This window comes from Passer domesticus, chromosome 8 (assembly GCF_036417665.1).
Source record: "Passer domesticus isolate bPasDom1 chromosome 8, bPasDom1.hap1, whole genome shotgun sequence".
Classification (NCBI taxonomy): Eukaryota; Metazoa; Chordata; class Aves; order Passeriformes; family Passeridae; genus Passer; species Passer domesticus.
The window spans coordinates 40795321-40818745 of record NC_087481.1 but is presented as its reverse complement, the minus strand read 5'-3'; the positions used below and the strand labels follow the sequence as shown (position 1 = coordinate 40818745).

The window sequence follows — 23425 nt, the reverse complement described above, 5'->3', positions numbered from 1 at the left end:
TATAAGCTGAACCTTCTTCCTCCCTTTTGCCCATTATCTTTATCAAGAAACATTTACTGTCATACTCTTCGGATTATTGGCTGGGTAGGACCATCCTCCTGTGGGAGGTTTTAGACATTTTCCTTCATGCACTGCACTGCTGAATGCTCGCTCCATCCATCCATCCATCCATCCATCCATCCATCCATCCATCCATCCATCCATCCATCCATCCCCTACAGAGCTGCAGCCCAGGTGCTCAGTGCCCACCAGCCCTGGGCAGCAGGGCCCTACTGGCACAGCTCGTGCTGGGGACACAGGGCACTCCCACCACACCACTGGTGCTGATGCTATGTCCACCTGGAATTCCTGCCCAGAAAAACGCTCCTGCATCTCACATAGTAAAAGTTCCTCAAAGCTAAAAGCCCAGGCTTGGCCAGGGCACAGTGCCACGTGTGCTCAGCTAGCACTGATCCAGGCTGAGTGTGTTCCACCAGGCAGTTGTGCTTGGGCAGCTGCTCACACACAGCCACACATCAGCTCTGCCCCACTGTCTTGCGCCAACAAAAGACTTCCCAGCACAGCATCCCAGTACACTCTAAGCGTACTAATTCCCCTCCACCCCATCTCTATTTTAAGTTCTTGAACAAGCTACTTCTACAGAAGGAGAGAGCTGCTTTACCCTTGCTGCATGCCACAGCTTTGCCCAGAAAAGGCAGAATTCCATCTCACAGCACACCTTTGAACCTCACCTGAGGTAAGAGACAGACAGCTCACGGTAATTCAATCCATATCAACTCCCAGTGGATTGGAAGGGCCTTAGAAAAGTTGCATGCACTTGAGTGAAGCCTGTTGTCTTGAGAAGATTACAAATCAAAGTCTAAAATAAAACTTAACAATACTTTAAAATTGTACAGTGTATTGTACAGCATATAATCTAACAATAGACAAAGACAGCTGAATTCCAGTTACCCATTTGTTTGCTATCTGTGGCAGTGTACACCTATCTGAAAAAAGCTTATATTTCAACAAATAAAAAGGGAAGTTAAGAATAGGATGCTGTTGTGATAATTTGATTACTGGATATAATTTTGTCTTTGAAATTTGTCATCACTTAATTTGCCTAAAATGCAAGCAACCGAAAAAAGAAAAAGCAACACTCCTGTGAAGATGGTGCCAAAAGTGAACTCTTGGTTTCCACAGGCAAAGCTCTGACCCTACTGAAGCAATACTTTTAAGCACAGCTTGCTCACACACTGCAACAGGCTGCACTGGACAGTTCCACACATTCATTGACCTTGCCTTGAAAGAAGAAAAGCTCAATTCTGCTTAGCATTTATGAGCTCAGTTCAGTTACTCTGTATTTTGGACACTGGAAAGCGATAGCAAAAATATTTTAAAGTTTCAAAATATTTCAATCATCACTGCAATCCAGTGGGGTCTAAAATAAATTTAAATAGAAACCGCATTTGCCAATTTATTTTTAACAGCACTGAGAGTCATCAGAAGTTACTTTTGTCAGTCATGACTTCATTACACTGTGCTGACCACACCATCACTTGACCCTATATAACAAAGGAGTATTTTTGTTTGACCAAAAATTTTGGCTTAATTCACAGCTTAAACTTTGATAAAAAAATTACAAAATAGACTGTTCCATTGGTCTCTGTTCAACATTTTCTACATTCCAGTGCTAGATGAATCCAAACTTGTCCTGCCTGTTCTGAGGTAATATACAATTTGGCAGGATCCTGCAAAAATAATTGCCTTAACAAATGTGGCTTAGGAAGGCAATATTGCAATATCGGATATAAGTGAGGAAAGCAAAATTACACGCACACAGCACTTACCAGCAGTCTAGCCAGGCCAGGAAAACAACTGTGTAGTTTATCAATTTAGTTATCTTTCAGACATTACCATTCCCTGCAACCCTGCATGTTTTTAAAAAAGACATGTTGGACATTACTATCACTTTTGTTTTTCTAAAACTTACTGCAAAGACAAATTTTCCTCTTTCAGTTAAAACTTCAAAAAGATGCTTATTTAACCCAACAAGCAGAAGGAACCACACTGAAGCCCACTCGTCACTCCTGGATGACCTCTGCAGGCAGTTACATTATTTGCTTATGCCCAGCACCTGGCAAGACTTCTGTATCTTTTATGTCCATTTTTGTGAGCTTTACTAATTTCAATTCCTCTTCACATTCTAATTCACTACACAAAATATGCATCTACACAAGGCAATCAATTATACAGCCTAGCATCACTAAAAATCTGCATTTTCCAAAGAAAAATTCTGAATTATTGTTTAACTCATATATAAACTTAAGTCAGTTATACATAAATCATTCTGTAAATATAAAATGTAAACAGTTAAAATACTTCTGTGAGGAGCAGCACCATCTTACATGACTATTTATTAACTGTTCTATATATCTCAATATATCTTTTGTTTAAAAAGTGTACTGAAACCTGGAGCTTCATTGATGAAAACTACTGAATATTTATGACTTAAAATGAACCACTGCTAAGATTTCTGCTACACTGATCTCATGGTGAAATAAAAGAGATAAATATTAATTTATACAGCACTACTTCTCCCCCCTTTGGATGGCATATATTGCTCAATTAATGCATTAGCTACAGAAATCCTGAGGTTCTCCTACCACTTCATGGTTTTTAGCAGTTACTTTTGGTGGAGACAGAGTAGCTGAAGTTTTGCCCCTATTGCATTCATGTCATTCCCTCTTTGACCCAAAAAGCACTTGCCTTAGTAGACAAAACTAGTAAGAACCAGAACTCCCAAGAATCACATCTCACGTGAAAGTATAGTTACAGCATATTCATATTCCCTCTTGTCAGTCTAAACATCCTGGATACACTTCATTTTGTGTGTACAAAAACAGGCTACGAGCTAGAAGTAAACAGTTTATTGGCATTGCAATGTATTATTCATGAAGTATCCTCATGTTTTATGGTGATCACAAGATTTGGCATGCCACAACTCTGCAGAAAACATCACATTACTCTGCTAGGCTGGATATTTCTGCAGCTTTGAAGATATGCTTTGCCTTCTTAAGTTCATAAACCCATTCAGATAATGTTACTTTGCAAAGGTTTTTTTTGGTTTCTCTAAAAAAAAAACCCTCACTAATTGTTGCTTTTGCTGAAGTATTATAGGCAAGTGGCCAGAATAAAAGAGGATTTTGTTCACTACCCAGCACCACAGTAGTATGCCTGAAACTACAGCTGGCTGCACTGAATTCTCTCCCCCTCCACCTGGACACAGATGTATGACCAAGCATAAAACTTTGAAGGATATCATGAACAAAACATCTGGAATAAATTCTAATTAAAAAATTGAAAACCTATAAAATCTTAAATAATTCATCATATGGTAATGAACAACATTAATATGTGCTTTGATAAAACAAATCTTATAAATTCAGTAAAAAAAGATCAGCAGCATAATAGTAAAGCAAATATGCAGATTTTAAAACCACAATAAAAATTACCAGGTTTAATATTTTACAGTTAATTACAGCAAAAAAGTGGCTGCTTATAACACAACTTACAGTTTGAAATTACAGCACTTTATGATGAATTCCATGATTATTTTTGAAAAAACACTCAAAAATACCACCAAATTTTAAAAGTGCCCTATTAATGACTAAAAGGACCCCCCTCCCACCCCCCAAAAGACCAAGTAGTCATCTACAGCAACCCAGAGGTCCAGCTGAGGTTTCTAGACTGCTGTCTGTATCAGAGGCCAATGTTGGATCTGTTGACATTGAAGACACATCATTGACAGATGACGATGAAGATGGGTGTTGAGAGCCATTGATCATTGCTGCACCTGTGCTATGAGAAACAAAACAGCAAATCAGTTGCAGATACAGTTGCACAGTTCAGTACTTGCATTAGTTTCTCTCTTCCTAATAGCTGTTACTTTTCCCTGTTTTTGTTTGAAAGTTTGAAGAGATGTGTCTCAATCCACTGAAAAATAAATAAAACCCACAACACTTTAATGTGGGGCTTACAACAGATGGTATGTCAGGAACTGAATCAATTACACAGGGACAATGATATGAGGATTGAACAGATCAATAAAATGATGCCAGCCCTGAATATTCCACTCAAATATACAATGTCTCAGGTCAACAACCCTATTTTTGAGTTAGGTTACTTTTGTATGTCTTGGTCAGCTCTACTCCCTCCTGACCTAAAACTCAGTGGAGCCTTGTACTGTGCTTTTATTGTAACCAACCTAAAGGGGCTGGTTGGCCACGTATAACCCCGTTCTTGGTTCTCTCCTCCAGGTCCATGACTTCCTTGTATATCAACTCTGAAAATGCAGAGAAGGGAAGGAAAAAAAATTAATTTGCAACCCAAAGACTAGATCAATAACACATCTCCCATTAAAACGTCTACTCTAAATTCCATAGGACTATTACTGTTCAAAATTAGTTTTGAACCACAGATTATAGGCTACCCAACAACTGGCAAGTGACATAAAAAAGTACATTCTTTTCTGTTGGAGCTACAGTGGTCTGGGACTCTTGAGAACACACTGGCACTGCTCTAGGGCTCTTTTATTCAGGCTGCTTGGAGACCTGAGGCTAAACTGAGTCCTAAGGCCCACTCAGTTTTTATTAATGACTTCTTTGTTATGGGAAACTCCATCAGCAGTCTTCAAAGGAAGAGCTAGGAACACTTGAAGACTTGTCCTTTTAAGTCAGCATAACATAGCTCAAGCTCCTGTATCCTTTTCAACTGTAGCAGCTTGTCCAGAAGAGTTACCCTCCCTAGAAATGCTGTCCTATGGACTGCAAAAGGTGGCTGAGATGAGCAGGTCTTTAGTTCACTTTGTCTCCTTTGGAGGAAAAGTTTGTGTCCCAACAACTGAGAGGCTGTGAAGCACTGGTCTGATCCCCTGACATCCAAGCAGACAAAGTAAATACTATTAGGTTGCTCAGAAGAACTTGAATAACAATAATCACTGTGACCCAGCATACTCCCAAAAGGCTTATTATACTTTAAATGCCTTTCTTACCTTTCCACTCTTCTATCGTGTGCTCCCTCTCATCTAACTGCTTATCTGGTATCTTTGGTGGAGGCTGAAAAACAAAACTAACTCATCATAGAGTAATCAAAAAGGATATAGAACCAGTATAAATTAAAAATGAAAGTAACCATTCAGAACATGAACCCGATTTAAAAATAATATTTACACGACTATATATCCGCTCATACTCGGAATTAGCCTGTTTTTCAGACGCTAACCCAGTCTTTAAAGTTCTTCTGATTAACAGATTTGCTTAAATTACGGTAATAATTAACAGAGAAGCAGACTGGTAGAAGAGTTCCTAAGTGCAGCAGTATCCAGCACAAGCAGTTTTTTTTAGCTACTGTTACTAAATTTTCTATCCAGCCATTAGAGAGCAGCAGAATTATAATTGCTCTGTCTACATCAAGTAGCTTTTTCTATTCTTAATTGCCATCAGCAAACTTTTCTTTTTAAACAAATAACTTTTCTCATAAGCTGAAATTATTCTGAAACTAATTTCTCAAGGAAAAAACTTATATTAATCACTTTGTTCATTAGTTTTAATAACTGAAAGCTCAATATTTTGCATTCCGATTTTGCTGAAACACTTATTTCTAGTTGAAGAATAGTATCAATTCTTACAATGAAAGTATTTCACTTCCCCAAGAATAAACACCTCAGAATCCCATCAAGGGCAATCACATCACACTGAAACAACTGAAGCTTGTTACATTAGAATCCTATAGAAAATATTTCAGATGCATGATTACATATTCAGGAGGTGATAGGCAATTATATACCAACACAGAGATACATGAACACAGGGACAGGTACCTCAGCCCATTCCTGATGTTATTTCTAATAAGCACATCTATCAACATCAATAAAAACAATTATGGCTCAGTTAAGCCTCTAATGAAATGTGCAACAATGTTTTGTCAAGCAGTTGTACCAAGCATCACAGCAGGATGGATTCATACAGCAGATTCCTAAGCAGAGACATACAACAAGAACTTACAGCTTCTGCTTCTGATGGATCATACCAAACATTGATGTATGGGTGCTGCAGGGCTTCATCCACAGAGATTCTTTTAGAAGCATCTATAACCAGCATTTTTGATAACAAATCTCTTGCTTGACTTGCTGCAAAAATAAAATTTTCTGTCTCAATTACTGCCATATACAGAACACATAACACAGTTTCAAACTTTTAAAGAGAAGGGTCAGAGTAATCAAGTTCTAATTAAATGTCTATGCAACCCTCACATAATATGAGGTTTAGGAGAGTGGTCCATTTGATGGCAAAAAAACCTGAAGAGAATTACACAAGTGGGAAAGGGGTCAAGCATGTTTCATTATCCATCTTCAGCATACAGTGTCCCTTGTTGTGACATCCTCATGTGAAACAGCTCAGGTGGCAATGCAGCCTTGTCTCAAATAGCAGCAGGCAAGCCCCTACTGCCTCTTTCTGTCACGTGCTTTTAATCACAGAGAACACCATGAGGGACTCCACTGAGTAGGTAGCCTTTAGAACCAATAAGTCACTGAAGTAACCACAGGGTATCTATATATTATGAACATAAATTCCTTATTCTCATCCCTAGAGAACAAAGATCTGCTCTGCCTACATAATTTCTATTCCAACCTCCCCCCACTTTTCTCTAAACTTGTGTTGACATCTGTCATTAAGAGGAAAATAGATATTTACATGTCTTTATAGAAAGACAGCTCCAAGAATAGGAGCTGTTTCATGAAGATATGAAAATGGAGGCAAACACATGTCAGCACGTTCATCCACTCTCATGACAGAAATATTTAGAACCTAAGCAGGATGATTCTACAATGAACAAAACTAAGCTACATTTCTGTTGAATATATCACAATTTTAAAACTTTTAAAACATACAACACACAGAAGACAGATCTTACCTTTAAGTTTATTGTGTTCGGAGTCAGCTGGGAAAAGGACATCTGGAAAGAGTTTTTCAAAACTATACCCAGCGTATTTAGGTCTGTTCTCCACGTATGTTCGGACTGTAGGCTGTAATTTCTTCATAAATTCGGGACATGGTGTTCCTAGCTGCTCTATAACTTTATTCCATTGATCAATATCTAAGGTTATACAGCTAAGAAAAACATTGTATCTGGTTTTCAGCTACAAAGTTATGTTAAAACCACAAGAAATAACAAAAAGAAAAAAACAGAGGAAAATATAATAAAGTATCAAGTTCATCATCATGATTTAGGACTACTGTCTTCCATGGTGAAACAAAGCAAGACTATGATAGCGTAGTCAAGGCAACATGTATTTCACTCAAAATCTTTACTGTCTAGAAAAAGATATAATTCTAAGAAACAATATTAGAAGACTCACAAAATATTTAAATACAACAAATTTAACTTAAGTCTTTGTCTGGGTCCTGGAGAACTCACTCCCTGATCTGAACACACACTGGCAGCAGTCAAGCCACTACACATCACCGAGGCACTCCTGAGAACGACCCCAAGTGGGTGCTTCATCCTTCATTCTCATCTTGGCACCTCAACCCAGTCTTGGGCCACCTCTCACCAAGGACATGCAACACTCAGCACCAGTGGGCACACCAAGGACCAAGGCTTGGCCCACACAGGTCAGTGACAATATTGTCAAGGACTTGAATGAAGTTAAAAGAGTTTCAAGGATGCATAAGGAACATCTTAACCGAGAAGTTTAAACACTGTAAAGGGGAGACTGACCACTTCAGGGCAGAAGAATTTAATACATTTTACTGAAACAAAAAATCTGGCTCAGGAATTCCTAGCTGCAGATGGTTTAATACTGGGGGAGAGCTCAGATAAAATTTTATATACACTAATTCACATTCTCCCCAACATTTTCTCTTTGTCTGCCATTGAAGACCAAATACCAGGCTACCCAAATCAACAGCGGGTTGAAGCAGACCCTCTCTTATATTCTTAAAACTTAGCAGCAGATCTCTATATAAGGATTCTCAAGCTCTGCTGAGCTTTAGTACAGGCATTGACAAAAGGAACTATTTATATTGTATGGCACCAAGTCTAAATTGAAAAGCCATGCCAGCAAATCAGATGCATAAAGCAAAGCATGGTGCAGCTCATGCAATGACAGAGCTGTGTGAAAGTAAGGATGTTCTGGATTTCCTTACCATGGCTCAAAAACTTCCACCCCATTTTCACCCCTAAATGGTAATACATTCATTTTTAAACAGTAACCTGTACCAAAAGCAGGAAACATTTTTGATGACATATAAAAAAACCCCACTCTCTAAGTAATAGTAAAACAAATAGGATATCAAAGTCCCATTATTTTCACTAATTTTAGCAAGGATCTAGAGGTTTTAGTTCTGTTTGTTTGGAGCAGACTCTTTGTCTAAAATACTGTTCACAGGACAACCCATATACACACCACCAAACCATTAATGGAATAGAAAGACAGAAGTACCCGATATTTCTGAAAGCTCCTTGCAGGATCATTTCTGCATACAGAAGATAAATCTCCAGAGTGTAACTTAATGAAGATGATTAGGAATTTTGGTAAACATTCTCTATAAAATGCAAAGAATAGTAACTACTAACATGCTCAGGCACTAAACAAGATTAGTAAATTACTACATAAAAATGAATTCCAAAGTAAAACCCAATGCATATGAACCAAGAAAAACACCATCTAAACAAAAGGAAGTCTACCTTAAGTGTGACAACATTCAAAAGTAATGGAGAGGGACTACATTACACGGGAAAAAGAAAAGAAGAGGGGAATAAAAGGAAAAAGAAAAAAATAAGTCTGTTTGCCCAAGTGGTATAAAATGAACTTGCAAACTGATATTAGAAAAGGCAGTCTAAAAGCAGTATTTTAAAAATTAGAACCACCTTAATCTGGAATTGTATCTATGCAGTATCTTTTGACCTTTTACAACTACATCCCAGGCCAAGGGTAAGGATACGATCTGTACCAGGAAATAAAACACCACCTTTGATCATTTCTCCCATGATGCACCCAACTGACCAAATGTCAACTGAAAACAAAATGCAATGACATTAACATAAAAGATAGTTATTAAAATAAAATAAATAAAAATATCTAGACACACACATATACATGAAGTGACTATAAAAAGCATGTGCAATGAAAATGAGTGAAGGTGAATGTATGCTAACTACAGGACCAGCAGAGACTATGTCCTACTGCTAGGTGCAGCCTGAATATAAATGATTTTTTTTAAGTGTATCACAAGAAAAATCCATATTCATTTAATAAAAAAACAAAAACTTGTACAATATGCATCTTCATGACACAACATCAATAAGAAGGTTAATCACTTCCTAACTAATTCAACCTGCTGCAGCAGCACAAGGATACAGTCCCTTCCTGGAAAGAGGATTTTGTGGCAAACCATTTCGCCCATAATGCACCCCACAGACCATAAATCCACTATGTTTGTAGCACAAAAAGAAGGAAAAGCAAAGCAAACGGTCATTTAAAATTAAAAGAAGCATAACATGACTGCATCCTATAAACTGCAGAGACAGCACAGGAAGAAGAGCAAGTCTTGGTATTAACCAAAGAAAACAGTTTAACATACACCATGTGTAAGGATCAGCTTTTAACTGTCTCAAATACAAGGCAGAAAAACATCCTTTTGTTTAATATAGTGCTAGAGCAAGAGCTTGAGCAGAGAGAGAGAGACACGGATCAAGCACAGTAAAGCACTTCTCCAAGTTACCTCTACCAAGAGAATAGATTCAAGCACCAAAGACAGATTGATTCCTTGAAAGTAATTCCACTGTAATTGTAGGAATAAATCTAGAAGTAACTAAGTAAACTGACTGCAAAAATATTGCCTATTGAAACATGCTTTTTAAGAGAATTACATAGCAATTACAACTTGACATCAAGTATTTCCTAGAAGTCATTACCATGCATCTCTCTCTCGCTTTAAATAAAAAGCAAACAGAATCAGTAAAAGATCACTTAGAATTTTAGAGGATCAGTTAATGACAATGTTAGTATGCTCCTACATTTCAGTTCAAATAATTTGTTTAAAATATGTCTCCAGTTATGCTGATATAACACTTTATACAAAAGAAAAACTTAAAAGCAATTTTTTAGAAATGAAATATGCATTTTCTACATTACCTTAAAATAAATCACTCAGAAGACATAAAGATGCACAAATTTACTTTGTACAGGTAAGCCAATTTTTTTTGCAGTTACTTTCAGAAGTATTGTTAATTCCATATGCAAAAGTTTTTTTGAAGTCAAAACAATGAAATTTTATTATAAATACTTTTATGTCAAATATGACACTGGAATTCCAATTAAGCAGATAACAGGGGGATTTAAGTGACAACAATCACATAGTGATAATTACATGTAAATGTTCTGAAAGAGCTCAACAATGTCAAGCAAACAATATTGCTTCTTATTTTTCAATATTCCTTCTACTTTATTAAAGTTCCTCTAAAATAGTATCTAGATAATATGATAGGAGATCATAGTTGTGCATATTAATAGGTAAAAATTAAGGGCCTTGCTCATTTAAAAAAATATTGTCAACACCTTAGTTTAGTGCTTTTTCCTTTAAAAACATTTTTCAAATACTTAAGTACATATTATTTGTATTAGAGAGACCCAATTATTTGTATTATTAGAGACCCAAAGAAGCCACATTTTGCATTTGACTTTTTAAATAAAATTCTGAATGTTGACTTTTTGATCTGCAAACAACCTGCTGCCATCACAACCCAAAATACACTCAAATCTCTTGTAATTAGCTTGTACCCAATATGATAAAGTTACCATTCTTTTGGTATCCCTACAAAACCAAACTTGAGAGGTTTTCTGGTGTTTTGATTTGCTGCTTTCATCAAATCAAACAAAAACCTAACTACAGGTCTCTAACTTTTGTAGCAAGCTGAACCAAAGCTACTGTGAATACTTTTACAGAAGACCAAAATCTCATTACAGATTTGAAAAATATTTTTAAAAAACTCTATTGCTGTCATAAGGAGTCTATTTCATTCTTAAGCCTGTGAAGTGAACTTACTGATTTTTATAACTCTAGGAGAAAAAATACCATGTGAAAATGAAGTTTAAACCAAATCTACCTAGCAGGAAACATAAAAGTAGTTTTTTCATAGTGTTTAGGGCTTTCCTTGTCTTTCAGTGATGCCTTCCTGATAATCACGGACATAACAGTGCATAAATCTGTTAAGGAGCATGTGCACGAGAAGTTTGGTGTCCTTTAGTCGGCTTCTTCATGTGACACCTCCAAACATCCTTCAGTAACAAACCCTACATAAAAGTTAACTCTATGTATTTGTTTGGCCTCCCTAGTTTTTAAAACAATTAAAGGTTTTGTATCTGTGTAGTATAGCAGCAAAAAAATGTTACTCTGCAGTGCACAAACTGCAGGAAACTGCCAGACAACCATGTAGCCATTAGAAAACTGTCAATTTTCAATATTTAACTCCACACTAAATAAGTTCACAGTTAATTTAACTTTGAGTGTAATGGGCTACAACAGGCATCAATACTAACAGGTGAGGCTCCTGGAGAGCCCATGGTTCTTACTCTAAGTGCATCCTTGATACCCATCTCCCTGTCATGGCAGCTCCACAAACTCCTTGGCAGAGAAGACCTGAGCTCACGTAAAATGCCGTTTAATGAGAGCACTACTCATGGAAATGCAATTGTCTTTGGACTCACTCCATACATTTACATTCTCCAAAAGTGCCACTCTCATTTCAGTCACCATGTATTTGGCTTTGTGAAGACATGACAACTTTTCAAATGAAAGTAAATTATTATTTATGATGCACAACACAACTCCCGCTTCTGTAAGGAACAGGATTGTCACAAGCTTGACAGGATACTCTAAAACACAATCTAAGTCCAGCAGTGGAAAGAAAGTTTCACACTTTTGCAACCCAAAATTACTTAAGAGAAAAATTTAAACTGGGCAAGCTGAGTTAGAGAAGTTCGGACTTTATCAATTCCTTCTGTAAGGCAGCTGCATGACTCACTACTACAGCTTCAGGTACTTTTCTTTAATGTCCCTTACATTGCCAATATAAAGTCTTGGGGGAAGAAAAGACAAAATTAAATTTTCAAATCTAGAAAACTTTAGGAATTAAATAACTAAATTGCTGTACTCAGCCTGTGACTCATAGATTACAGGAAAAACAGTCAACCATGGAGGACATTTGAAGAAATGTAGGTTCTCTCATGCACACTAACAATCTAAACAAATAAATATCTCAGTCTTGCAATAGAGATCCACTCTCATTCCTCTGAGTTGGCTTCTTTCATTGCTAGCACCATTCACACACAGCCTGAAGTCACCTGCTGCAATGGTATGCAGTTGCCAGGCAGGTCTGCAGACTGTATTAGGAATGCTGAAAAGCAGAGCAAGCCTCAGCTGTGTCAGGAGGTGAGGAGCCACACCTCACATCGCCAGGAGACAGCTCAGGGCCTCCCTAGAGGCCTGGCCAGCAGAGTTTGAAACACACAGTGACCCGTGGGCACTGCCAGCCTGAGGGCTGACAAGGGAAAGCAGGGAGTTGCCTGAGCACGGGGACAGCAGAGCAGTGAAACGGCAGAAGAATCAGGCCACTCCAAAGGAATGACAATCAGGCCACTCCAAGGGAGTGTCAGGAATGACACCACACCTGGTTCTCCTAATGGGTACTGCTAGCTGTTTCCTTGCATGTGCAATGTATATGATGATGTGTTTCTCTCAAATGACAGATTTTTTTTATTTTCCTGTAGAAGATACTGAGAGGCAGACTGGTCACAGAGCGAGTACGGTCAGGAGGAAGTGTCTGCAAAGTAAAATTCCCTTGGAATTTGTCATGGACCTCAAGAATCTATGATGCATGTACTGTCATCTTGACAGTTTTCTCTGTATGCTTGTCTCAAGTATATTATTGAGTTTTTCTTCAGCAAGAAGAACCTAGTGGAAAAGGCTTAAGGAGGCTGGTTTTAATAAAAAAGCAATGCCACAGTAGGTAATCTTGTTTGTTCCTTAGTAGACTTCATGCTCCCTGTCTCCTGAAAGGCCATACGCAATACAGTTATTTAGCATCAAATTTAGTACACATATCTAGTGAAGAATTACAATTTCTTCTTCACCAGGAATAAAGTCAGATGAAGGTATATCAAAGTACATACCACATATTAAGAATATATACATCCAGTTCTTCCTGGATGTCATAATCTACCAAGGAAGTTATTTAAATTTTTAAACAAACAAGGCCCTCAATTTCTTCTCCTATTAAATGCAAACATTTTCTAATGGATTGAGTTGAGTAAACAAATTGGTGTATCCAGAACCTGCATTTTTGGTCACAAGACTAATTATAAAATTTCTAAAGCTTGAAAAAAACATTAACATGTAAAATGTGGTGCGCCAAACAAAAAAAAATAAAGCTATGCCAAAGAAAGACTATATTTGCTGACCGTTTTCTTTGTATCCCATCCCTAGGATGACCTCTGGTGCTCTGTAGTAACGAGTCACTACATAAGGCGTCATCATAAAACTAGTTCCTGCAGTTCTGGCCAGTCCAAAGTCAAGAATCTTCAAAGTGCAGTCTGACTTTACTACTATATTACTGGGCTTTAAATCCTTTAAAAAGAAACATCATATATGACTGCTAAGACAAGCACAAAGTAGCCTGTGGTTCACATTTTAAAAAGATAATATTGCTAACATTAAATCCCATGCACACAACTAGGTTATTGCTATAACTGCAGCTTTTTTCCCCTTGCATTAATTTATGTGCATTCAGCAGATTACAGAATTAATTCCTTTATTGTGCTTGTAGATTTATATAGCAATTAAAGAAGGAAAATACAACAGCATTACAAGATATGTTAGCAATGTCCGAAATAAACTGAGGTTAGTAAGAAGTGTTAGCTCTCAGGAAAGGTCTAGAAACTGCTCACTGGAACAATAATTATTACTACAATACAGAACACAAGTAACAGGACAATTACTTGATTCAATAATCATCTTGATACAAGAATTATTAGAATTATAATGAATGTTAAAGGTTCATTTGCTAGTTGAGGTTGCATTACCTCTTTTGAATCAATGTATTTCTCTGAACAGAAATCTCCATGCCCACATAGTTTTAGTTTTAAATTTATGACTTGGTTTTATACTAAGTTTGGCAACCAAACCCAAAAAGGCACCATTGAAAAACTGCCAAAAATTAACACAATCCTTAAACTGGAGTGGAAAATGCTGACATGGCTTCAGATCATTTTGGTTAGCAACATGGCAACTATCCTCTACACTTGAATCCTACTGACAATAGTGCCTTTACAACATTTATTTATACAAACACTGTACAGGCTTTCTCTGTCATCACCTCAGCAGGATCTTACACACACCTGAATGTCACAGAGTAAATACTACAGAGCAACTTCAGAATTACTTGCCAATCATAAAATCATTCACAGCACATGGGACAACACGGATAAGACTAAGATACTTCCTATCCACACTCTACTGAGCTTAATGAGAGAAAAATCTTGAGATGTGACAGAGGACTCCAGCACTTGAGCAGTAATGACTTGATAAGTAGCCATATCTGTCTTTGTTTCTTAAAGACTTAAAGGTGGATTTCTGCCAGATTTATGTAGTTTTCATTTGTTCTTGGATGGCTTTCAGCAATCTCCTCATAATGCTAAGATAACTGCTTTAAAGATTGAGAGGAAACAAAAATAGTTCCAGAACAACAGAATTTTAATGACTAACTAAAAGTCTTGTATACATACATATTCACACATGCATTTCCACACAAAGACTCTGCAGACAACTTTAGCTTAAACCATTCCCAAATACCACAAATGAATTTCAGTTCTATAAGGCCTTCTGGCAATTTAATATGCATGTTTCAGATTCTGCTACAGTCCTTTTTATTATCAGCTTTATTTCTACACACTTATTATTTTCAGGATGTTCATTGCAGAATGGCAGGCACATGCTCAGGGTATTAACTACACTCATCCTCCCCAAAGCTGCAGGATTAACACTCAAAATGTTAAGAGATCTTCTCTTTGCTTACCAAATGCTGTCCATTCTTATTTCTGAACACCATGTAGCTGTCATGAAGCCTAGGATCAAAATGATGAATTGACTTACACTACATTAAAATTCATGCAGAGATGCAAAACCTGCATCTCTTATATATATATCTATATATATCTTCTGTTAAATAAACAGAAACTCAAAAGCTCCTTTGGGAGTGATAAAATTAATTAGGATGGATGAATATAACCAGAACCTATAGCAGAAAATCTCCCACTGAACCTTGAAAATGTAAAATGTCAGTGCTTAAGAAACAGATTCTTGCATGGCCATCTCCCATTAGCAAGACAAGGAGACAGGGACATCTCTGGAGAGTAATTCATGGCTTCTTGGGGCTTTCTCTTTCTAACACAAGATTTGTGAAGGGCTTCCATAATTAGGCCCCTTGTTAAGTACTCAAAATTGGGCAGAATTCAGTGTTTCAGAGCCTCCATGCGAGACTAATGAGCCACTCTGTGTCCCTCAGAAAGTCAGTGAGGCACAACTCTGCAATGCTGATCATTCATCCTCACACAGTGAAATATAAATTAACATGTACTTCTATACTGGCTGGAAATTGCTTCTCTGCAAAATGTTTGGAACACAGTAATGTTGATTGGCCAACATCTGTTAAAGTCAGTGCAAAGTTATGGTCAAATCTTTGGGCAACTATGTTTGCCCCTACAACTTCAAGGTGAAGTTGAATGAAAATGAAACTCTTTGTGTTTGATCTCTGCCTTGTTCCATGCCTCTAGCCTGCTATAAAAAACAAACAAACAAAAAAAAAACCCACAAAAAAAACCAAAAAACAAAAAACCAACACTTACTTCTATGATAAGTAGTATCCAGTGCTATAAGGCACATATACAGATTTTCATTATTTCAGTCATTCAACAAGCTTTGAAAAAGTTACTGAGATTACCACAGCTATGTTAGAAGCTGAAGAATTCAGTTAAAAAACACATGAAACTACCAAAACCAAAAAAAGCTTAAAGCTTTAGAGATGACTAAAGTAGATCATTAGATTCATAGCCAGAATTCAAAGCTCCTTGGGCAGCCACAGTAGTGCAGCTATGTTTAAGACGTTTCTGTAAAGTAATTAGCTTTGGATATTAAGGACTGGTGCTGAGAGCCCAGAAGAATGCTACAAAGAGTTACCACTGCAGCCACACGGTCTGTGTGACACATGCCCCTTTGCAGGATATCTTCCTTGTACTCCAAGGTTTTGCCCAGCTTCCTCCTCAGAGAAACAAAACTTTGACACTTTGCATCTTGAAGCAAAAAGGCACAATGCACTCAGCAGGTAACGCTGTGCCTGAATATCTTCAATCTTCTAACAAAGTCTAAGAAGAAGTCAGGTGAAAATCTACCAGGAAGACACACAAGTGAAATGTCCTTCAAAAGCATCTGCACATGTCCTTTAAATGCATTCATGCATACATATGGTGCTATTTACATAGCAATTGTATTTAGTTTCCTTAGGATAGTTTATCCCTGTATGATAGGAAGAATTTCAAAGACTTAACCCATATCTACAGAGCCAGGAATTCTGTCTTTACTCTTGCCCAACTACCTAAGTAGATACTTCTTTTCTGTAAATGTAAAAATGTTTAAATTTATCCACAACTCCTACAGGATCAATGCCTACTTCAGAGGAGTACAAACCACCCTGAGGCAAGCACACTTTTAGAAGCTCCCTTAAGCTTGTGCAAAGATCCACAGAGAGACATTCTTACTTTACCTACTCTAGCATATACAGACAATACACTGTTTTCCAAAACTAAAAATTACCTAGGAAAATCCACAGCATTAAACTTGCATACATAAATATTGAAGAGGAAACGTGAAACCGCATGCAAACCATTATTTCAGACCCACAGGCACATACATTAGAACACCATGGGCTGCCTATTTTCAGTTACAGGCAATAGAGTACCACAACAGTAAGTGGAACAACCTGAGCTTGTTGTGAACAAGTTTTGCCGAGCATTCCCAGAACAATGCAAAAGGCCCAAGTGACCTGTCTCAAATGGCCACAAGCAGACCAAGCAGCATCAGGTACAATGCCTGGCTGGAGGCTATGCTTCTCCCTCTTCCTTGCCCATCTCTTCCAACACAGCAGTTCAGTGAAATTGCATGCAAGAAGGTGAGGAGCTCCTCACTGGAATGAAGCAGCTAATGAGTACTAGAAGTAGTTGAGCAAAAGGAAGCCGCATTTGCCCATTTCAAGCTGTATTTTCCATTCAAATAATTGTCCCTGTTTCCCTGGGTAACAGATGGCACACTGAACAGAAGTGTCAGACTGCAGATCTAGCTTGCAGACCATTCAACACCCTAGTCACAATGTGGTGGACCACTGGCCTGGACAAGCATCCTAACACAGCAATTCCTGTGGCAGCGCACAAGAAGTTACAACCAGACAATCTCAAGCAATTTTTAATCTAAATATCATTACACACAAGATGCTCACTTGAACAGGCAACCTTAAATTCAACATTTCTTGACTAGATTGCAACACACACATGCCATTTAAAAAGCTGTAGTCAGTTTTGCCTGTTAACCATCTGAGTGAATGATTTGTGACACACAGGTGTTATCCAAGTTCCAATTACAAGTCTTTATCATCACCATCTTATCTGGAGATTTCATATATAGTTATTCATTACTCTGCTAGTAAAGGAGAAGAAATAAAATGGGCAGTTCTTTCCAAAGATGGGATTTCAGGTTTGGTTACCAAAACAATAAAGGCAGAGACACTTCCAGATATCCTTTCCTGCCATGACTACTAAAGTAAACATTATACAGAATTAGAGGAGGTAATGCAACTCACTGCAAAAAACTTCAGTTTGCTCTGTGCAGATCATTATCAAATCATTTAAACACTCAAAAGGCTCATTCCTGAATTACCCTGAATAAAGGTGTGATGATTTCCCTTCAGCTTTCTCTCCCTGCCTATTGGACAGGCTATGAAACACCCTTCATGCTCCCATTACTAAATTTTTTTGTCTTTTAAATACTCAAGATAAAACCACGTGCAATGCATTTATACATTTTAGTTCACTTACCCTATGAATAATCCCAGCTGAATGAAGATGTTTGATACCACACAGCATTTGATAAAGAAGATAGGACATTCGTTCATGGTCCAGCTCCATCTGAATCACTTGGCAGAGATTTGCATCCATGAGCTCCATCACTATGTAGCTTACAAAGAAAAAAAAAGAATAATCAGATAATGCTGCCATTTTACTGTATTCTCTCTTGATCATCTTTTAATAAAATAAATTCTCAGCTTTAGCTCAAATCTGACTTACACATCTTGAAATTCTTCCAGGGATTTTTGAGGTGTGAACACATTCAGTAGGCCGATTATCTGCAGGGAGGGGGAGAGGAAGGGTAATGGTATCACAGCAATAACAAAGTTGCAGAGTCAACATTTCAAAACTGGTAACTATCATTCTGATATGAACCTCCTGGTATACACTGAAGCTTAAGATGCTCAGTAGCTCAACCAGGCCTTACAGGATGTAAACAGATCCAAATGATTTTGAAAGGAGTATTTTTCCTCCACAAATCACAATTTAAAAACACTCAGCATGTTAACAAGATGATATTCAAATCCTAAAACCTAAGTAGCTTAGTCACTCTTCCCCTTCTTCCTACTTTGAGTGTGAAGGCCTGGTAAGATTTTTTTTGTTCATGAGGAATAATAAAATTAAAACCTGATGAAGACTCCCTAAAAGATACCACTTTGCCACTGACAGAGGTGAAGAAACAACTTTATCCAAACAGAAAAACAGTTTCTGACTGTAGGACATTTTGCATTAAGAACAGATGGGAGGTACAGAAAGAGGCCAAGCTCATCAAGAATCAGGCAGGCTTGCAATAGTTTATCATCCATGTATAAACCACACATGTGAGAAAAATTACAGTGTTTTCCCAAAAAGCCAGAAGACAGAGTTAGTTTCCTATGACACTCTTCCTCCCTAGCAGCCAGGAGAAATTTTATCCTCCTGATGGGGGATTAAAAGAGAAGGTAAAAAAGACTGCAGACATCTGACTCTGAAGGAAGAAAATGGCCAACACCAGCCTTCTGCAGTTCAACTCCAATAAATTTATCACCTATTTGCTTCCCATTTCCACAATCTTGTCTACTGCACAGCTTCATAAATACTGGACAGCTACTGCGGTCACAATAAAAGATTCTAAACTCATTCCTACACCAGGGAGAAAAAAAAAGGTATTACAGCTGATTTCTTTTTTCTCCTATGTGTCTAACAGCAGGATGCACTTACCAGCCATGGTACTCTTATTTGACAGCTGCTTGTAAATTTTGGCAATATAACACTGAGTCCCTTGCTGAGTTTGAAGGGGCTATTTAAAGATTGGGCAGGTATTAAAACTAGTCAATAACAGCTCTTCTGCAAAACCCTTCTGTACTTATCATGGGGATACAACTATGCAATGGAAATCTTGTCTGAAGTCACTTTCCAGACTTTTTCAGAGGATAACCTTCCAGTTAATTCTTCAACATCTGAAGGAGGACACTGCACTCACGTTTTTGTGATTAACGCACTTCATAAGAACAAGCTCTCTGTAGGCTCTTTTAGCGTGGGTTTGGTTCTGGAACGGTCGGCTTAACTTCTTGATTGCAACATTCCGCTCAAGGATGGCATCATAAGCTGCACTGTAATTAGAAATAACATTATTACATCTCCAGTGTCAAGGTCCTTTAAGCTGTGGCAGTTGCAAACATTTTAATCTAATTTGTATCATGCCCGCAGAAACTCCAAATTTTCAGTGTTATCCAGCTTTAGGAATGTGATATAGCAAAGTGCTCTTCTATGCTAAGTGATTCAAAATTTAAAAATATTTCCCAGCTTCAGAGCATTAACACATGACAATCTCTACAATATAATGCAGTATTTCTGCTTCCAAAGATACTGAGTTCTTGCCACTTGCTGGCACTCAAGAACAGACCATCTACAAAAGATCCAAAACACTTCAAACATAAAAAGCACATCAATTTTACATAAAATTTTCACACTAAAAGGGAGAAGGCAGGAAAAGTAGGTCATACAAAGGTCCCATGCTTTCAATTATGTAGTTGCTTAATATCCTGGTGACAATGACAGCATCAAAGTCAAGACAAAAAAAAATGTTAAGAAAGCTTTAACCTCTAAATGTCACTGGCTTTAGCTTGGTGAAAAAAAAATCCGTATTTGTTTGCAGACTAATGCCAACATTGTCATACGATTCAGTGACACAGGCTGTTTAACTGATGAAGACTGTTATTGGAGACAACTCCCTTACATATCACATTTCCAGAACAGGAAGGCATGGCTTGTTTTTCCTGTAAGAGCTAATACAACAGATGACTGCCATGCAGACTCAGGAAATATTTATCAGTTACAAAAAAAGTCTCAGCAGAGAAAATATTATTTTCTCGTCTCTTCTCAAGAATGGTACTCCAATCTAATGAAGAATATCTGCCAGTAAACAGTAGGATCTATTAAATCCAACTCACTACTTTAAGAAGTGGATTGTCTGTGTAGTATATAGGCTGAAATTATTTCTAATTTATCATCGACAAAACCTCTAGACACTACTAAAGAAAAAAAATGGGAACAACATGTACTGGTAACTTTCTTTAATGTTCATTTTCCACTACATCTAGAATACCTCTACCTGCTCCAAAGATAAGGACTATTTTAGAAAAGGTGACCACTGACAATAAAAACTCCAATCCAAAGAATTGCACTGTATAGAGACACATGAGCAAGATTTAACCACAGTCCCCATCAGGGTACGCTGTGATTTAACTAAAAAGGCTTCAATTACACCACTAGCAGCAATTACAGAATGGCCCTAAAGTAATTACATGGTCAGTTTTGGGATCTCCACTCTAGGAAGGGCAATAAATTTGGAAAACAGGCAGTAATTAACATACAACTGGCCATCAGAAGGACAGTAATAACAGCTAAATCTTTTATTGGCATTTATATAGCAACTAAAACTAGTCAAGCAACTGTCTACATCCTCAGCACATTAACACACACGCAAAGAAAATTCAGATCAGTTTTTCTGTTGCTGCTAGTTAATACCAGTAATCTTAATGCCAGAAGTTATCATTTCAAAAACAACTCTTTCTAGCGTTCTTTCTTCAAATTTCCATTTGCACTTATTACACTGTTTTATTAATCCTCCTAAAACACAAACATGAATTAAAAACCCACCTGTACTATGTATTCTCTTTACACTGATCAAGAACATGATCAAGGTAGTAAAGAGGTGACAGAATTGAAATTACACTCTCCCCTAACTTTCTCTTCCTTGATACTTTTGCATTTTTCTGTACCTGATTAACATTTTAAGAGTTACAATAAAGTGAAAAATCGGCAAGGTCCTGTGATATTTACATCCTTCTGAAACATTCAAAAAAGCTTCCAGGAAGGTTAAGCCAACATTTCTCTTTGAGGCAATGCCACTGCACAGGAAACAGTGCCTACAAGCATCTAGCTGTCAACAACTTAAATCAACTGGACACTTTTCAGTCCACACAGCAGAGCTCTTACTCAAAGAATGACACTGTCAGGTCATACATTCCCAAACTGCATCAGGCACTTCCATATGACAGCCAGCATCCCAAATGCTCACTCATTGGTATCAAGGAATACTCAGATTGTGAAACAGACTCCTAATAAGCCATTTAAAGTTGTGCAAACATTTACAATATGTAACAACAGCAAATATTATAGAGTATTTTTTTTTCTGGCTTTTGCTTCATTGCAAGCAGTGTAGATTAGGATTAGTTTCTTTATCCAATTTCCCCCCATTAATTTACAGGACTCGGCACAACTGATTGAATTTGCACAGAAGGGCATAAATTCTAAAGTAGAGCAGGTCAAAAAGCAACAGCAAGCCCTTGCTGAGGAAAAATGGTCACAGTTACCATTGCTGTTTTGCCTGTAAAAGGTAATTCTCCATACTCCTGGCTCTTTAACATACAACACCTCAAAAAACTAAGTCAAGGAAACTTAAAAGATTTAAATTTACCTACCATACTATCCCTTGTGCTCCTGATCCTATTGGTTTCAAATTCTGATACCGTTTCAATACGGTGAAAGTTGAGTCTCCAATTTCAACGCTGTAGAAATTGTTGTCACGTTTGCTCCTGCTCATGACGGCAACTTGGTTAGTTCACTTCATCCAAATTTTGCTTCTGGCCTATGAAGACACAAAATTGGAAAAGCTAAGATTTTACAACTATATGCAACCTGACATAATGCAAAACTCCTTTTAAGACACACAAGACATTTCCCAAATAAATCCCAAGTGCACCTATAAGTTACTTCTAATGACTGCAGGAGTAAGATGGCAGGTGTTTGAAATGCCGTATTTTTAGGAATATTCCTAAGGTAGGCTTCTAGAAGGTCAAAAATAATAGAAAACTGAAAGTTAATAGATGATAGAAAAATCTTAGATGGAAATGACAGAAGATCAAAAAGGCAGGAAGCTCCACATCATCCAGAGAGCTCCAAGAGTCCTATCGTCCCTCCATAAATACACATGCAGCAAGGGAGCAGGGCTTGGGCCAGACACTCTCCAGAGGCCCCATTCAACCCAAATTATTGCATAATTCCATAAATGAAAGAGTGACAGAACATGAACAAGTCTTCCAGACATTGCAATCATTAAAATACTCTTGGTCACAACAACTAGGAATACCTGACACTGATATGGAAACACATACAGTCAAATGAAGCCAGAAAAGAAAAACTGGCCTTGTCAGACATCTTTCATGAGGAAAAGTAATAATCACAGAAAGAACAAAAGTAAAGAAAAAGGATGTCTATTCCACCAAAGTCTTCTCATACGAAAAAAAAGAAATGCAACACCTCAATGCACATGTCCCACAGGAGAAAAAATAAAATTGCATCATGGCTTTTACAGTAATACTTCTCATTTCTTTAATTCTACCTGTGCACTTTTAACTTTGTCTTTACACAGGTTTTGAGTGTAGCTATAACAGATGCCTAGTGGTGCAAGTATTTGACTAGAAGAATTGCCTTTGTTTCTTCAGCATGCTGTCTTCCATTGTTATTAACTTAAGGAACATCTTCCCCTATTATTCAACAGTCCCAAAGAGACTCTTGCCTTCCATATGCCACAACACTATACATTTGTTAAATTTTAAGCAATCTTTCAGAACACAGACAGCGTTCAGGAGGCAAACGTTGCCTCCACAAATAATAACAATATTGCACAAGTAGTATTCTTCTTAGAATAGGTGTATTCCACTTTTA

The 23425-nt window shown here is 37.5% G+C and overlaps 1 protein-coding gene across 7 annotated transcripts in view; it reads right to left on the bottom strand.

Moving 5' to 3' along the window:
- Positions 1-3114: 3114 nt before the first annotated feature.
- MAPK8 (mitogen-activated protein kinase 8) overlaps positions 3115-23425 on the bottom strand; it is a 175108-nt gene continuing 154797 nt past the window's right edge. For 5 of the 7 annotated variants that reach the window (XM_064430754.1, XM_064430752.1, XM_064430756.1 and 2 more), the window contains 11 exons: positions 22180-22346; positions 19677-19806; positions 18434-18492; positions 18185-18323; positions 13505-13670; positions 8988-9059; positions 6955-7137; positions 6045-6169; positions 5033-5096; positions 4247-4324; positions 3115-3835 (listed from right to left, as the gene is read on the bottom strand). In XM_064430754.1, coding sequence (XP_064286824.1) covers positions 3690-3835; positions 4247-4324; positions 5033-5096; positions 6045-6169; positions 6955-7137; positions 8988-9059; positions 13505-13670; positions 18185-18323; positions 18434-18492; positions 19677-19806; positions 22180-22301 — 1284 coding nt within the window. In that variant the 5' untranslated portion in view covers positions 22302-22346 and the 3' untranslated portion in view covers positions 3115-3689. Of the gene's footprint in view, positions 3841-4246; positions 4325-5032; positions 5097-6044; positions 6170-6954; positions 7138-8987; positions 9060-9403; positions 9476-13504; positions 13671-18184; positions 18324-18433; positions 18493-19676; positions 19807-22179; positions 22347-23425 lie in introns of all 7 variants that reach the window. The other 2 variants (XM_064430753.1, XM_064430759.1) reach the window with 2 other exon arrangements.